This window comes from Podarcis vaucheri (genome assembly GCF_965113315.1).
Source record: "Podarcis vaucheri genome assembly, chromosome: Z".
NCBI lineage: Eukaryota > Metazoa > Chordata > Lepidosauria > Squamata > Lacertidae > Podarcis > Podarcis vaucheri.
The window spans coordinates 11,123,853-11,141,303 of record NC_138758.1 but is presented as its reverse complement, the minus strand read 5'-3'; the positions used below and the strand labels follow the sequence as shown (position 1 = coordinate 11,141,303).

At 45.5% G+C, this 17,451-nt stretch overlaps 1 protein-coding gene across 1 annotated transcript in view; it reads right to left on the bottom strand.

Moving 5' to 3' along the window:
- The window catches only part of COMMD5 (COMM domain containing 5), a 35,641-nt gene extending 23,646 nt beyond the window's left edge, over positions 1–11,995 (bottom strand). Inside the window, exon 1 of the mRNA XM_082207320.1 lies at positions 11,781–11,995. Coding sequence (XP_082063446.1) covers positions 11,781–11,946 — 166 coding nt within the window. The 5' untranslated portion in view covers positions 11,947–11,995. The remainder of the gene's footprint in view (positions 1–11,780) is intronic.
- Positions 11,996–17,451: the final 5,456 nt, after the last annotated feature.

Genomic DNA, 17,451 nt, shown 5'->3' with positions numbered 1-17,451 from the left:
GTGTGGCCAAATTACAAAGGTGTCATCAACATATCTGAGCCAAAGTTTGGGTTTGTGTTCTGACTTGTCTAAAGCATTGGTTTCAAAGTGTTCCATGTACAAATTTGCGATGACCGGTGAGAGGGGTGATAGCCAATATCCTCAGAAACCCAAAAGACAAAATCCAGCTGGAAAACCAAGGGGTCTATGAAATACCCTGCAAAGTCTGCCCAGCCACGTACATTGGACAAACAAACAGACGAATAAATGCACGTATCGCAGAACACAAGAATGCCGTCAAAAAAGAAGAAAAAACTTCCTCTCTTTTCCAACACATGAAAGAAACAGGACACGAAATTAATTTTGCAGATTCCAAATTGCTCTTTAACATGGAACATCACCACAAGAGAATAATCATGGAAGCCATCGAGATAGAGAAACACCCTCACAACATGAACAAGCGTGACGACACGTCCCGCCTGCCAGACATCTGGAAATTAGCCCTCCCCACAAAAACCGACACCAGAACCAGAGGCACACAGAATGCCGTCACCAATCAACCACACCAGACCCAAACCCAGACCCTCTCCACAGACATATTACAGACTCCATCCAGTAGCCAAACTATAGTGGCACCTCCGGATGCTGCACCCCCCTGCAATCCCTACACAGATCTGGCTGGCACAAAGCACAAAACCACAGCTCGCCCCTATACACGAAGCCAAGCCAGAGCACAACTAAATGCAGCACAGCCATCTTCTCAGAAAAACTCTTCACAAGCTCAAGAGGTCAAGACACGAAAGCTTTAGCAACTAATCTACACTTAATGACCCACCCAGTGGTATTCAGAATATCACTCATGAAATCACTCAAGATATCCCTCAAGTAATTAAGGAACAAAAGAAGAAAAGGCACACTAATCTAGGAACTTCCTCTCTGCCCAGAACGTTGGAGGCTATACACCACACCCCTCAACAGTATTTATAGGAACTCAAACACCAGATTCTGCTCTGTTCCAGTAACAAGAAGCCGAAAGCACCAGCCTGAAGATGACGAGTGAGACCTCGTCGAAACGTCGCACAGACACCCCGACTCTTACACGGGAAGACACCTGAAGACACCAAAACCTGCATTCCTGTACCCGTGAAAATCTACGAAAGCATATATATATATATATATATATATATATATATATATATATATATATAAAATAAAAAATCTATTTTGTATTTTGGTCCCCGAACAACCTGGCCACCAAATTCTTCACCAGCTGAAGTTTCCAAACCACCCTCAAGGGCAGCTTCACCTCTAACACATTGCAGTAATCTAGCCAAGAGGTTACCAGAGCACAGACAACAGTAGTTAGGCCATTCCTGCCCAGACAGGGGCGTAGCTGGGTAAGTAACACCCTCTGGGAACAACCATCCATGTAGGACTGGAACCACCGCAACGCGGTGCCACCCACCCCCAGTTTAGAGTCACTCAAGAAGGATACCATGGTTGATGGTATTGAAAGCGGCTGAGAGGTCGAGAGCAATTAACAGGGACATGTTTCCCTTCTCTCTCTCTCGACAAAGGCCATCATACAGAGCGACTAAAGCAGTTTCTGTGCGAAAACCAGGCCAAACCCTGTTCCAGGAAATCCATTTCTTCCAAAAGAACCTGGATCTGGTGTGCGACCACTCGCTCCAGATCCTTGCCCAGGAAAGGGGGCTAAGCAACTGGCCGGCACATTGCAACAAATGGAAATATGCAAGTAAAATTATACCACCCAGTTTATAAGAAGCGCAATCAACTGTTTTAATGGCAAAACTGATTAACAATATTTCCTGTGGCCATCACATTAACTAGTCAGTTCCCTGTCGCAGCGTTGGAAGCAATCCACAAGAAACAAAAGCAGTTAAGTTAGAATAAAGGTGAAAGGCTTGCAGCTGTGCAGGCAAGGGGTGACATAGCTGGGCTTCTGAGCCCCACAGTGGTGATGCAAAAACAATGCAGTTGGTCAAGGGAGCTGTGGACTCAAAGAGGTTGAAAACACCTGCTTTACGCAATCTGAATGAATTTCTGCAGCCAAATTGCCTTTTTTGTGCCACCTGGGCAGGAGCGCTCACCATAAAGAAAAAGAGATCAGAACAGGCCAATATATATGTGGACTGTCCCTGGATCCACTGACTTTTCCTCCTTAAATTCTCAAAGCTCTTAACTTGGCTTAAGACTGTCCTATGACCTAGCCAGATGTTCAACTGAGAATCAATCACAGTCAGTCCATCGAATATGAGAGGCACCTGTGTTTAGGCTCATTATTCCAGGACTTCTAACAAGTTCCCACGCAACCCACAAGCCAATCCTAAAGAGACTATATCACACCACCACGGGAAAAAGCCAACTTCAAATCAGGAACCAGCATAGTAACCAGGCAAGAAAGGACTTGCCAGTTATGGTTTCTCAGTTTCTCAGTTTTCCAATCTTAAATGCAGTCCTCCACATTTTGCAGGAAATTTCATTAAAACAAAACTCATGAAAATGCATCAGTACTTTAGTGTGAAGTTTCCCTTATAAACACATTTTTACAGGCAGTGTTGTCTGATGTACACATGTTTGCAAGCAACTTCCCCAAATGTAATGCAGTTTTGTATATTATTTTTACCAATATATCCATTTTGATGCACACTTCTTCAATGGAAAGAAGTGCAACTCACTGTTTTAATTGCAAAACAGATATCATTTCATTTCATTTCATTTCATTTCATTTATTTATTTATTGAATGAATTTATATACTGCCCTATACCTGGGGGTCCCAGGGCAGTTCAAGGAATAAATTAAAGATATAAAAGCTCAAAATATATAATAAAAAGAAAAACAACAACTCAATAGCGTCCCCCCCACAAAAAACACATTTTAAAAGGGCACAGTATGTAAATCAGATCAACGAAAGGCCTAGTTAAAAAGGAATGTTTTTGCCTGGCACCTAAAGGTGTATAATGAAGGTGCCAGGCGAACTTCCCTGGGGACAGGGAGCCACTGCAGATAAGGCCCCGTTCTTGTGTTGCCACCCTCTGGACCTCTCAAGGGGGAGGCACACAAAGGAGGACCTCAGAAGATGATATCAGGGTGTGTGTAGGTTCATATGGAAAGGGGCAGTCCTTGAGGTATTGTGGTCCTGAGCCGTTGAAGGCTTTATAGGTCAAAACCAGCACTTTGACTTGGGCCCGGAAACTGACTGGTAGCCAGTGCAGTCGGACCACGATCGGAGTAATATATTCAAGCCGTCTTGCTTAGTGAACAACCTAGCCACTGTATTCTGCACCAGCTGAGGTTTCCAAACCATCTTCAGAGGCAGCTTCACCTCTTACACATTGCAGTAATCTAACCGAGAGGCTACCAGAGCATAGACAACAGTAGTTAGGCCATCCCTGTCCAGATAGGGGCGTAGCTGGGCCACCAGCCCAAGCTGATGGAAGGAACTCCAGGCCACTGAGGCCACCTGAGCCTCAAGTGACAGCAAAAGACCCAGGAGGACCCCCAAGCTGTGAACCTGCTCCTTCAGAGGAAGTGTAACCCCATCAAGAGCAGGCGACCTCCCAACCATCTGGTCTAGGGAGCCACCCACTAACAGTGCCCCAGTCTTACAGGGATTGAGCTTCAGTTTCTTGGCTCTCACCCAGTCCATTACCAAGACAAGACACTTCCACTGGCAAGACATTACCAAGGTCCAGCACTTGCACTGTCTCACCTGGAGATGTAAAGGAGAAATAGAGCGGAGTGTCATCAGCATACTGCTGACAACGTACTCCAAACCTCTGGATAAAACCACCCAGTGGTTTCATGTAGAGGTTAAACAATGTGGGGGATAGGATTGAGTCCTGCGAAACCCCACATTGAAGGTTCCACAGGGCTGAAAAGCATTCCCCAGGTACAGTGGTACCTCGGGTTAAGTAATTAATTCGTTCTGGAGATCTGTTCTTAACCTGAAGCACCACTTTAGCTAATGGGGCCTCCTGCTGCTGCCGCGCCGCTGGAGCATGATTTCTGTTCTCATCCTGAAGCAAAGTTCTTAACCCGAGGTACTATTTCTGGGTTAGCGGAGTCTGTAACCTGAAGCGTATGTAACCTAAAGCCTATGTACAGGTACCACTGTAATTAATTCTTCCGTGGTGAACATTTGTGCAATCTCTCCCCTTTATGGTAAAAAATGGAACTAGAATTGCAACAATAATTTTAAGACTCAACTATTTCTAAGCACATCAGAGTACAGTGGTACCTCGGATTACAGACGCTTCAGGTTACAGACTCCGCTAACCCAGAAATAGTACCTTGGGTTAAGAACTTTGCTTCAGGATGAGACCAGAAATTGTGCGATGGCGGCCGCGGCAGCAGCAGGAGGCCCCATTAGCTAAAGTGGTGCTTCAGGTTAAGAAGAGTTTCAGGTTAAGAACGGACCTCCAGAATGAATTAAGTTCTTAACGTCAGGTACCACTGTACTAGCAGATAAATAAGTACTGCTCGGGTGGGAAGGTAAATGGCGTTTCTGTGCACTGTTTTGGTTTCGCCAGAAGCGGCTGAATTTTTTTTAGGATGTCAAAGTTGTTGAGCCTGGAGATCACAGGGAAAAATACCTGTGAAGAGGACATTACAGGGGGCATTATTATATAGTGGTGTGCGACCACTCGCTCCAGAACCTTGCCCAGGAGAGTGGGCTAAGCAACTGGCCGGCACATTGCAACAAACAGAAATATGCAAGTAATATTATACCACCCAGTTTATAAGAAGCACAATGAACTGTTTTAATGGCAAAACTGCTTAACATTATTTCCTGTGGCCATCACATTAACTAGTCAGTAGTTAGGCCTTCCCTGTCCAGATAGGGGCGTAGCTCAGCAAGTAACAGCCTCTGGGAACAACCATCCATGTAGGACTGGAACCGCTGTGGCAAAGCGGTGCCACCAACCCCCAGTTCAGACTCACTCAAGAAGGATACCATGGTTGATGGTATCAAAAGCTGCTGAGAGGTCGAGAGCAATTAACAGAGACATGTTTCCCTTCTCTCTCTCTCTCTCTCTCTCTCTCTCTCTCTCTCTCTCCAAAGGTCATCATACAAGGGGACCAAAGCAGCTTCTGTGCCAAAACCAGGCCTAAACCCTGTTCCAGGAAATCAATTTCTTCCAAAAGCGCCTCGATCTGGTACACTACCACTCGCTCCAGATCCCTGCCCAGGAAAGGGGGCTAAGAAACTGGGCGGCAGATTGCAACAAATGGAAATATGCAAGTAAAATTATACCACCCTGTTTATAAGAAGCGCAATTAACTGTTTTAATGGCAAAACTGATTAACAATATTTCCTGTGGCTCTCATCCAGTCCATTACCAAGGCAAGACACTGGTTCAGCACTTCCACTCTCTCGCCTGCAGGTGTAAAGGAAAACTAGAGCGGAGTGTCATCAGCAGACTGCTGACAACGTACTCCAAACCTGCAGATAACCCCACCCAGTGGTTTCATGTAGACGTTAAGCAACATGGGGGATAGGATTGAGCCCTGCGGAACCCCACATTGAAGGTTCCATGGGGTTGAAAAGCATTCCCCAAGTAATTAATTCTTCCGTGGAGAACATTTGTGCAAGAACTCCCCCTTATGGTAAAAAATAGAACTAGAATTGCAACAATAATTTTAAGACTCAACTATTTTTAAGCACATCAAAGTACTAGTAGATAAATAAGTACCCCTCCAGCGGGAAGGTAAATGGTGGTTCCGTGCACTGCTCTGGTTTCGTCAGAAGCGGCTTAGTCATGCTGGCCAAATCACCTGGAAAAACTGTCTGAGGACAAACGCCGGCTCCTGGGCCTGTAAAGCGAGTTGTGTGCCGCAATCCCAGAGCCGTTCGCGACTGGACTTAACTGTCAGGGGTCCTCTACCTTTTTTATTTTTCACACTATTTCATGGCATTTACACGGTCCTAGTAAAGGGACTGTCCTATTTCGGATTTTAGAATTCTTCTAAAGTGTTAACCTTTATTCTTGTTGTGAGAAAATAAACATGTGGCTATAGCGCTGTCTTTCACTATGTGAAGCATGGATATAGCCAGGATTTGGGAGAGGGGGGGCAGCCAAAGTTGCTGAATTTTTTTTAGGATGTCAAAGTTGTTGAGCTTTACACATTCAGAATGATTTTCCGTAGCCAATTTCCTTTTTTTGGTGCAGCCTGGGCAGGAGCACTCACCATACAGAAAAAGAGGTTGGAATAGGCCAATATATATGTATATATATAAATTCTTAAAGCTCTTAACTTGGCTTAAGACTGTCCTATGACCTAGCCAGATGTTCAACTGAGAATCAATCACAGTCAGTCCATCGAATATGAGAGGCACCTGTGTTTAGGCTCATTATTCCAGGACTTCTAACAAGTTCCCACGCAACCCACAAGCCAATCCTAAAGAGACTATATCACACCACCACGGGAAAAAGCCAACTTCAAATCAGGAACCAGCATAGTAACCAGGCAAGAAAGGACTTGCCAGTTATGGTTTCTCAGTTTCTCAGTTTTCCAATCTTAAATGCAGTCCTCCACATTTTGCAGGAAATTTCATTAAAACAAAACTCATGAAAATGCATCAGTACTTTAGTGTGAAGTTTCCCTAATAAGCACATTTTTACAGGCAGTGTTGTCTGATGTACACATGTTTGCAAGCAACTTCCCCAAATGTAATGCAGTTTTGTATATTATTTTTACCAATATATCCATTTTGATGCACACTTCTTCAATGGAAAGAAGTGTAACTCACTGTTTTAATTGCAAAGCTGATTTAATTTCATTTATTTATTTATTTATTGAATGAATTTATATACCTCCCTATACCTGGGGGTCCCAGGGCAGTTCAAGGAATAAATTCAAGATATAAAAGCTCAAAATATATAATAAAAAGAAAAACAACAACTCAATAGCGCCCCCCACAAAAAAAAACATTTTAAAAGGGCACAGTATGTAAATCAGATCAACGAAAGGCCTAGTTAAAAAGGAATGTTTTTGCCTGGCACCTAAAGGTGTATAATGAAGGTGCCAGGCAAACTTCCCTGGGGAGAGCATTCCACAGATGGGGAGCCACTGCAAAGGAGGCCCGTTCTTGTGTTGCCACCTTGGGGACCTCTCAAGGGGGAGGCACACAAAGGAGGACCTCAGAAGATGATCTCAGGGTGTGGGTGGGTTCATATGGAAAGGGGCGGTCCTTCAGCTATTGTGGTCCTGAACCGTTGAAGGCTTTATAGGTCAAAACCGGCACTTTGAATTTGACCTGGAAACTCATTGGTAGTCAGTGCAATTGGACCACGATGGGTGTAATATATTCAAACCGTCTTGCTTAGTGAACAACCTAGCCGCTGTATTCTGCACCAGCAGAGGTTTCCAAACCATCTTCAGAGGCAGCTTCACCTCTAACACATTGCAGTAATCTAGCCAAGAGGTTACCAGAGCACAGACAGTAGTTAGGCCATCCCTGTCCAGATAGGGGCGTAGCTGGGCCACCAGTCCAAGCTGATGGAAGGTGCTCTGGGCCACTGAGACCACCTGAGCCTCAAGTGACAGCAAAGGATCCAGGAGGACCCCCAAGCTGTGAACCTGCTGCTTCATGGGAAGTATAACCCCATCAAGAGCAGGCGACCTCCCACCCACCTGGTCTAGGGAACCACCCACTAACAGTGTCCCAGTCTTACAGGGATTGAGCTTCAGTTTCTTGGCTCTCATCCAGTCCATTACCAAGGCAAGACACTTCCACTGGCAAGACATTACCAAGGTCCAGCACTTGCACTGTCTCACCTGGAGATGTAAAGGAGAACTAGAGCGGAGTGTCATCAGCATACTGCTGACAACATACTCCAAACCTCTGGATAAAACCACCCAGTGGTTTCATGTAGAGGTTAAACAATGTGGGGGATAGGACTGAGCCCTGCGGAACCCCAACCTGTAGTTCCACGGGGTTGAAAAGCATTCCCCAAGTACAGTGGTACCTCTGGTTGCATACGGGATCCGTTCCGGAGCCCTGTTCGTAACCGGGGCAGAACGCAACCTGCTTCTGCACGTCTCTGGGTCGCGATTCACCACTTCTAAGCATGTGCGTGATGTCATTTTGAGCATCTGCGCATGCGCGAACGGTGAAACACGGAAGTAACCCGTTCCGGTACTTCTGGGTCACCGAGGGACGCAACCTGAAAAGATTTAACACAAAGTGTCTTTAATCTGAGGTATGACTGTAATTAATTCTCCCATGGTGAACATTTGTGCAAGGACTCCCCCCTATGGAAAAAAATGGAAATAAAATTGCCACAATAATTTTAAGACTCAACTATTTTTAAGCACATCAAAGTACAGTGGTACCTCGGATTACAGACGCTTCAGGTTACAGCCTCCGCTAACCCAGAAATAGTACCTTGGGTTAAGAACTTTGCTTCAGGATGAGAACAGAAATCACACAGTGGTGGTGTGGCAGCCACAGGAGGCACCATTAGCTAAAGTGGTGCTTCAGGTTAAGAACAGTTTCATGTTAAGAACAGACCTCCAGAACGAATTAAGTACTTAACCCAAGGTACCACTGTACTAGCAGATAAATAAGTACTGCTCTGGTGGGAAGGTAAACGGTGTTCCCGTGCGCTGCTCTGGTTTCGTCAGAAGTGGCTTAGTCATGCTGGCCACATGACCCGGAAAAACTGTCTGAGGACAAACGCTGGCTTCCTCAGCCCATGGAGCATGATGAGCGAGGCAACCCCAGAGTTGTTCGCGACTGGACTTAACTGTCAGGGGTCCTCTACCTTTTTTCTTTTTCACACTATTTCATGGCATTTACACAGGCCGAGTAAAGGCACTGTCCGAATACGGATTTTAGAATTCTTCTAAAGTGTGACAAAATAAAACATGTGGCTATAGCTCTTTCTTTCACTTTCCTAGGTATAGCCAGGATTTGGGGGGGGCGGCGGCGGCCAAAGTTCCTGAATTCTTTTTAGGATGTCAAAGTTGTTGCGCTTGGAGATCAGAGGGGAAAATACCTGTGAAGAGGACATTACAGGGGGCATTATTATATAGTTTCATTATCATTTATATTTATTTACTAAATTCCACCTTTTCCCCTGAGGGAACTCAAGCATGGAAAAAGCTATGATAAAAAAGCAATTAAATATTAATAGAATTAAAACTATATACATATGTAAAATCTGTTTTGTATTTTGGTTCTGGAACAACCTGGCCACCAAATTCTGGACCAGTTGAAGTTTCCAAAACGGCCTCAAGGGCAGCTTAACCTCTGACACATTGCAGTAATCTAGCCAAGAGGTTACCAGAGCACAGACAACAGTAGTTAGGCCATCCCTGTCCAGACAGGGGCGTAGCTGGGCCACCAGCCCAAGCTGATGGAAGGTGTTCTGGGCCACTGAGGCCACCTGAGCCTCGCAAAGGATCCAGGGGGACCCCCAAGCTGTGAACCTGCTCCTTCAGAGGAAGTGTAACCCCATCAAGAGCAGGCGATCTCCCACCCATCTGGTCTAGGGAGCCACCCACTAACAGTGCCCCAGTCTAATCTGGATTGAGCTTCAGTTTGTTGGCTCTCATCCAGTCCATTACTGAGGCAGGACACTGGTCCAGCACTTCCACTGTCTCACCTGCAGATGTAAAGGAGAACTAGAGCGGAGTGTCATCAGCATACTGCTGACAACGTACTCCAAACCTCCAGATAACCCCACCCAGCGGTTTCATGTAGAGGTTAAACAACATGGGGGATAGGATTGAGCCCTGTGGAACCCCATATTGAAAGTTCCACAGGGCTGAAAAGCATTCCCCAAGCTGACAGTGGTACCTCTGGTTGCGAACGGGATCCGTTCTGGAGCCCCATTCACAACCAGAGCAGAACGCAACCCACGTCTGCGCATCTCTGGGTCGCGATTCACTGCTTCTGTGCATGTGTGTGATGTCATTTTCAGCATCTGCGCATGCATGAATGGCAAAACCTGGAAATAACCCGTTCCTGTACTTCTGGGTTACCGCAGCACGCAACCTGAAAAGATTTAACCTGAAGTGTCTTTAACCCAAGGGATGACTGTAATTAATTCTCCCATGGTGAACATTTGTGCAAGCACTCCCCCTTATGGTTAAAAATGGAAATAGAATTGCCACAATAATTTTAAAACTCAACTATTTTTAAGCACATCCAAGTACTAGTAGATAAATAGGTACTGCTCCAGCGGGAAGGTAAATGGCGGTTCCATGCACTGCTCTGGTTTCGTCAGAAGCACCTTAGTCATGCTGGCCACATGACCCGGAAACACTGTCTGAAGACAAACACCAGCTCCCTCGGCCAGTAAAGCGAGATGAGCGCCGCAACCCCAGAGTCGTCTGCAACTGCACTTAACCGTCAGGGGTCCTTTGCCTTTTTTTTTCTTTCACACTATTTCATGGCATTTACACAGGCCGAGTATAGGGACTGTCTGAATACGGATTTTAGAATTCTTCTAAAGTGTTAACCTTTATTCTTGGTGTGACAAAATAAAGGTTTGGCTATAGCTCTGTCTTTCACTATGTGAAGCATGGATATAGCCAGGATTTTTTTTGGGGGGGGGGGGATGGCAGCCAAAGTTGCTGAATTTTTTTTAGGATGTCAAAGTTGTTGAGCTTCGAGATCACAGGGAAAAATACCTGAGAAGAGGACATTACGGATGGCATTATTATATAGTTTCATTATCTTTTATATTTATTTAGTAAATTGCACCTTTTCCCCTGACGGAGCTCAAGCACAGAAAAAGCTATCATTAAAAAGCAATTAAAATATTAATAAAATTAAAACTATATACATATGTAAAATCTGTTTTGTATTTCAGTCCTGGAACTACCTGGCCACCAGATTCTGCACGGGGTTGAAAAGCATTCCCCAAGTAACGCCCTCTGGGAACAACCACCCAATTAGGACTGGAACCACTGCAAAGCGGTGCCACCAACCCCCAGTTCAGAGTCACTCAAGGAGGATACCATGGCTGATGGTATTGAAAGCGCTAAGTGGTCGAGAACAATTAACAGGGACATGTTTCCTTTCTCTCTCTCTCCAAAGGTGACCAAAGCAGTTTCTGTGCCAAATCCAGGCCTAAACCCTGATCCAGGAAATCAGTCTTTTCCAAAAGCGCCTGGATCTGGTGTGCAAACACTCGCTCCAGATCCTTGCCCAGGAAAGGGGCTAAGCAACTGGCCGGCACATTGCAACAAACGGAAATATGCAAGTAAAATTATACCACCCAGTTTATAAGAAGCGCAATTACGATAACTGTTTTAATGGCCAGTGGCGTAGCGTGGGTTGCCAGCACCCGGGGCAAGGCAAGTAACTTGCATCCCCTAACCTGTGGATTTGCGCCCCATGACCCGTGGATTTGTGCCCCCTAACCCTAACCCCCAGATGTCGCGCCCGGTGCGGCCGACCCCCGTGCACCCCCCACGCTATGCCACTGTTAATGGCAAAACTGATTAACAATATTTCCTGTGGCCATCACATTAACTAGTCAGTTTCACATTGCAGCGTTGGAAGCAATCCGCAAGAAACTTAAGCAGTTAAGACAGAAGCACAAAAGCAGTAACAGCAAGATGTCCTGCTGTCAAGAGCAACTGATGGGAGCGTGAGGAAAGGGCCACGCAGAACCAACGATCAAGCACACTTCAGGAACGCTGGAAGGAGGTTAAGCTAACCAGCGCCTAAGCAGGATAAGCTCTCAAAGGCAATAACTCGTTCCCTGCGGGCACTGATTCCCACCCCTCTACCTGTCCTGCCGGCAAAGCGTTTGTTTACCTTTGAGGAGTTTGCGAAAGGTTTCCTTGTCCAGCTCCCGAACACTCCTGGCCATCGCTTCCACCTCTGCGGGTATCCGAGCCCCCAGAAAGCTGACCCTGCCGAGGTTAGTCTCGAGTCCCGAGTGCTGGTAATGGGGTAACAGGGCCTTCGCAATCGCAGCCATGGCAGCAGGAACTCCAAGGATTTGCAAAAACGGGGAAGAAAAAAAAATGCAGGCCCGGCTGTCAAGTCACGTGACTCTCCTCTTCCCGGGGAACGTTCTATTTCATTCGAGCGCCCCCTAATGGCCCAAAGTCCGAAATGAAGGATGGGAGAAAGCTTGTTCTGGAGCGCAGAATTCGAACCAATGGCAGATTCCGACGAAACATCAGGAATAACTTTCTGTCAGTAAGAGCTGTTTGACGGTGCAACAGACTCCCAAGAGAGGTGGTGGCCTCTGCTTCCTTGTAGGTTAGATGCCATCTGTCCTGGATGCTTTAGTTGAGATCCCTGCATTGCAGGGGGTTAGACTAGAGGACCTTTGGTGTCCCTTCCGACTTTATGATTCTGTGATTCTATGAATTTGTCTGTCTTCGGGAAGTAAAGGGTAAAAGCTCCCGCCCCGACAAAGAGCGTCCGTCTGCATACTTGTAAATCCATCGTTTGATGACTGCAACGGGAATAGCGTCCTGTGAGGCAGGAATAGGACACTCCGCAAATAATGCGCAGATATAACATGTTTACCCAACCTGGTGCCCTCCATATATTTTAAATTTGTTTGCATCAATTTGCTTAAAATGCTGCCAATTTATCACAGCCATTTTTTGTCATTTTCTTTTTAAAAAACCCTAAGATTGCTAAAAATAAAGTACCAATTCTTACATTATAGTGTGAGATAAGGGTTACCTAATGTTCAGGTGGAAAGGGTGCTTCTAGTGTGGTCCATTCAGCTAGCTGCTTGTTAGAGGAATCAAGAAATGTGTGAACCCGGATCCGTCTATGTATGTAAACAGTTATCAGCATTAGCTCAAACTGAACAGTTACCATTCTAGGCACACGTAACAGTACTTTGCATCTGCACCTATGAATTGAATAAAGTTAGGACGACAAATAAGAATACCGTAGTAATCATCATTCATAATTATATGATTTGGCTATAATGGCTAGGTTTGCAAATTATGTCCAGTCACAGCAACATACTTTTATAATAAATTGCTCTGCGCCATTAACTTTTATAGACAAGAAATCAAGGAGGAAGAGGTAAAAGCAGTTATGGTCCATTGGGCCCAGGATATTGGACTATATATATATATATATATATATATATATACTGTATATGAAAGGCTTTGGAGAGAAAACATAATGAAAATGCTGTACCGATGGTATCTGACCCCGGCCGAAGTGGCCAAGATGTAGAAGAAAAGCTCCGACGTTTGCTGGAGATGCAAAAAAAGCGGTTGCAAATGTGATGGGGACTGTGTGAAGATAAGAACATTTTGGGACATAAAATATAATGAACTCAAAAAGATATTTAAATTTTCGTTTAAAAAAAACACCCTGAAGCCTTTTTGTTAGGCATTATGTTCATTGATATACAATCTCCCCCCGAACCCTCCTTATGTACGCAACCACAGCGGCGAGGATTTTAATAGCAAAAAAATTGGCAATGTGATGTAATCCCCGCAATAGCTGATTGGCAAACAAAGAAGATAGAATATTCAGAACTTGCAAGGATGACTGGGAGAATAAGGGGAAACTCTAACCAGAAATTTAGTAAAGATTGGATAAGGTTCAAAGAATATCTTTAAAAGTACTGTAGTAACACAAATCTCCTGACAGATTCGGATTGAATCTTGAAGTTCAAGGAAATTATAGAGTAAAATCCCCCCCCCCGATAATTAACTGAGAAGAATAATAAATACGAAGTGCGTATACACTAGTAAGGTATAAAAAGCACAATGAGGTGAATCGGAAGTTAAAGGGTATGTACTGTAATGTCAGATGAGGTGTTCTGTGTAAATTGTTTTGTAATAAAGAATCTTCCTAAAACGAAAAAAAAAAAACTTTTATAGATACAAGCCACACTCATCTAATAATGTTATACGCCTGCACTTATTTATTTTTAATTTGCTGGTAAAGCCTGCAGTCCAGATCCACTTAACTGCAAACAAGTTCACTTGAAAGATAGAGGTCTTACTTCTGAGCAGGCATATATAGGATCGCAGTGAAAGATAAATGCATATTTGTATGCACGGGTGAGTCGTAGCGGGAATTTACGCCAGCAACGCACGCTGTGTTCACGTTACCGCTTACTGTGGCTCCAGTGCGCTCCCGCTGCTGTTGTTTAAAGTCTAATGCACACGGCATTAGCCACAATCCATAAGTATACTGTAGTTTATTTCAAAATACTCCTCTTTGATACGCTTCCCTCAAACCATTTTCCATCAGATCCCATCAGTTTTTAAGCTGCGATGTGTACCTTCGAGACCGGCTTTGCCACACGCGATGGAGAAAGTTTCGTTGAATGGGAGTTTGATGCAGGAAAACAATTCCAGTAATGTACACTGGGTGAAGACACCCCCGCTCCCCCTTTGGTGTGTCCACTGGGGTTGCCGCCGGATACATGGTCGCCCTGTAGTTAAATGTGAAATGCTACGTCCCTTATTGATACAGTTTTGCCCTGCATTTCTGGTCTCCTCTATGTTTCTCTTTCTCTCTCTGCCAAGTTAGGGACGTGTGTTTGAAAGGACATGTCTTTAAGCTCTGGGTACCCAGGGACAGGCAGATGTACAAATTCAGGTGTAAGTGTGCGCCCAGGTGTGCAGCGAGTTCCAGGGGGGCTTTCCTGCTGGGCGGCAAATAGGTTGTAACGGATTTCTTCAGCACCAGATGAAAATGAAAACGAAAATCGCCCCCCACTTCGCCCCGTATCATGCCAGAAGGTTGCACCCCTAGTACAGCGTTGTTTAAAAACAAAACAAAAACCCCATATGAAACGCAGTGTGTGGAACCTTGCAGCATTTTAAGTCGCTAACGAGCGTGTAGCTTTATTTATTCTCTTATTTGTATATAGAATTATGTTCCTCTTTGTACCAGCCTGGGCAATGGCGGAAATGTAAATCCTCCTCGGTTTAATTAATTTATTATTCTCAACCTGTTTGCTCACAATGTAGCTCCTCTAGACGACCCCAGGTTCAGTCGCTGGGAATCTGCGGGTAGAATTGGGCGAGGCACTGCCATTCCCCTCCCCACCCCACCCGCCCTTCAAAAATGGCGCCGAACGCCAAGGAAAGTGGTGAGGCGGGAGGCGCGCAAAGCAGGGAAGTCTGCTCTCGAGTAGACTCTGAGAAAGGTCTTCTTTCTCCCTCTTCACGCCGCGCCTCTTGCAAAGTTTCTTGTTGTGTCTGGAGGCCGGTTGAATCAGGCACGACCCCTTTCTATTAGTAACCAATTTAGCCGGGACCAGCCTGGTTCCCCCCGCACCCCAGTCCACTGTATACTGATGCTAAGCCGCCCGGGCACCCGCTCCCGCAAGGCTTGCAATTTACCCTTAACCTGTAATCGGGATGTATGGCATTTCTACATAGCCAAGAAAATGCTTAAGAGTTTACAAAGCGACAAGTGGGGAAGGAAACTTAATTGCAATTTGTGCTCGGTAGTGGAATTGTCCCCTGCTTGCAACTAGCTATCGGAAATGGACAGTAAAGGAATGCAAAATCTAACACGCATTGTTTCTTGCATTTAAATGATAGTTGCAAGGACCTGCATCTGCTTAAAGTACGTTGGAATGCAGGTCGCTAAACCTTCCATTCCCGGGGAACGTTCTATTACAAAAACTATTACAAAAACAGGTTGCCCATCTTGGGTCCGGAAGACCCAAAATGGGCAACCTGTTGTCTCATTAGTTTTTTTAATTAAAATACGTAGTTAATTAAAATACATAGCATTCTAGTTTACTAAGCAGATAATTGTAAAGAAGTGAATTAGTCATAGTTAGGTGAACCAATATTTTTTTTTATTTTTTTCCCATCAATGCAGTTGCACCCAGTGCAAAATAGTAATAGATATCCAAGATATGCAACAACCCCAAACTCCAAAGTCAAACCCCAAAGTCATTAACTCTGCAGATAATAAACTCTCCCTTTTTTCTCCTGTAGGTGAGCACCAATTGTGCTAACAATGCAGTAAGCCGAACATTCAAAGCTCAAAGAATTTGTCAGCAGGAATTATAGTAATGTCACTGCATATGTCCTCTTGCTTCATGTCAATAGCTCGCATATTTGCAAGCTCCAACAAACAGTAGAATGTTCCTCCTACTTCCTTGCATCCCATATTATATGTTAGTTCAAAAAAGCTGATGGTTTTATTTCCAGTCGTGGCAACTTTCTGCTGAAGAACACGGAGCAATTGCTGAGGGGTCTTGTTCCATTCGCGTTCCTCTTCTCCTTCATCCTCGGTTGGTTGAATTTCCCCCATTTCACTTAAGAGCTGCGGCTCTGGAGTTGTCTGCAATGGCACCAAAGTCTTCATCCTCGCTTCTACAGCAGCAACTGCTTGCTCCACATTGTACGGAGGTGAGGCTTTGGAAGGGGCTTCCTGGTAGCTACAGGAGGGCTGCTCCTCATCTGGCACTTCTTGATTTGTCTTTCTCACTTTCTTTTTCGGTTCGGAGGATGGAAGCATTTCGGTACTCTTGAAACCCTTTGTCACACTCGGCTCCCCTCCTGCCCTCTTTTTGGTAGCTGCCGCCGCTGCCGCCGCTGCCGCCTCCTCCTCTGGAGCCACAGTTGGTTTATCCGCAGGTGACGGAGGGAGGTCCACCATGGCCGCTTCACTTTCCAAAGGAGCAGCTCCTTCGGCACCCAACATGCTTCCTTCGTCGTCGTCAAAAAGCCCTGCAAAGGGGATCAAGCCATGGTCGCCCTCTCCGAAAATGTCACTCAAGTCGTCCTCACAGTCCATGAGGGAACTTTCATCTCTCGGGTTGACGATAAAGCACTCTATGATGCTGTCGTCTCTCATTAACTCGTTGATAGTTCCCATATCAACACCAAATATATTTCCCTCATACACAGGAATGTTATCCGTGTTCTCTTCCATCGTAACGCTGCTTTGGTGCCAGCAACAGCGCCTCAAATTTGGAGATTTCTGATAAGGTGGTAGCGTTGTATCTTTGTCCCAAGGCTACCCAGCGCGTTATGAGCCTCTTCAACAAAGCACGTAGCCTTTTTATTGCAAACCTGAGCAGCACCCAGCAACAGCTGTGCTGAAGCCTCCAAACCAGGAGAGAGATAATTTGTTTCCCACGCCTCTCCTGTTTGCAATCGCCTGCAGCCAGCCAGACCGAGGCTAGTGCCCTCTTATTTTTTACAATAAATTGAGCATCGGTGGCTCTAAATTTGCAGCCGTCTAGTCCTTCAAATACTCTCGCGGAAACCATGCTCCCCACAATTTCGCTCTATTTTTTAAAACTCTAGTTTCAACGCCCACTTGAGCTCGCTGCACCCCTTGCTATTGCCCGCCTCCACGGCAGGGGGCGCTGCAGGGAGAGAGAGAGAGGGGGGGGGGAGACGGGCTTTCTTCTTTCTCCCCCTCTCCCCCCTCCTAGGCAGGCGCGCGGCTCAGCATACAGACTTGCCTCTCGGAGGAAGCTGGCGATAGAGGCTTCCGGTCCGAGCGGCCGCTGGAT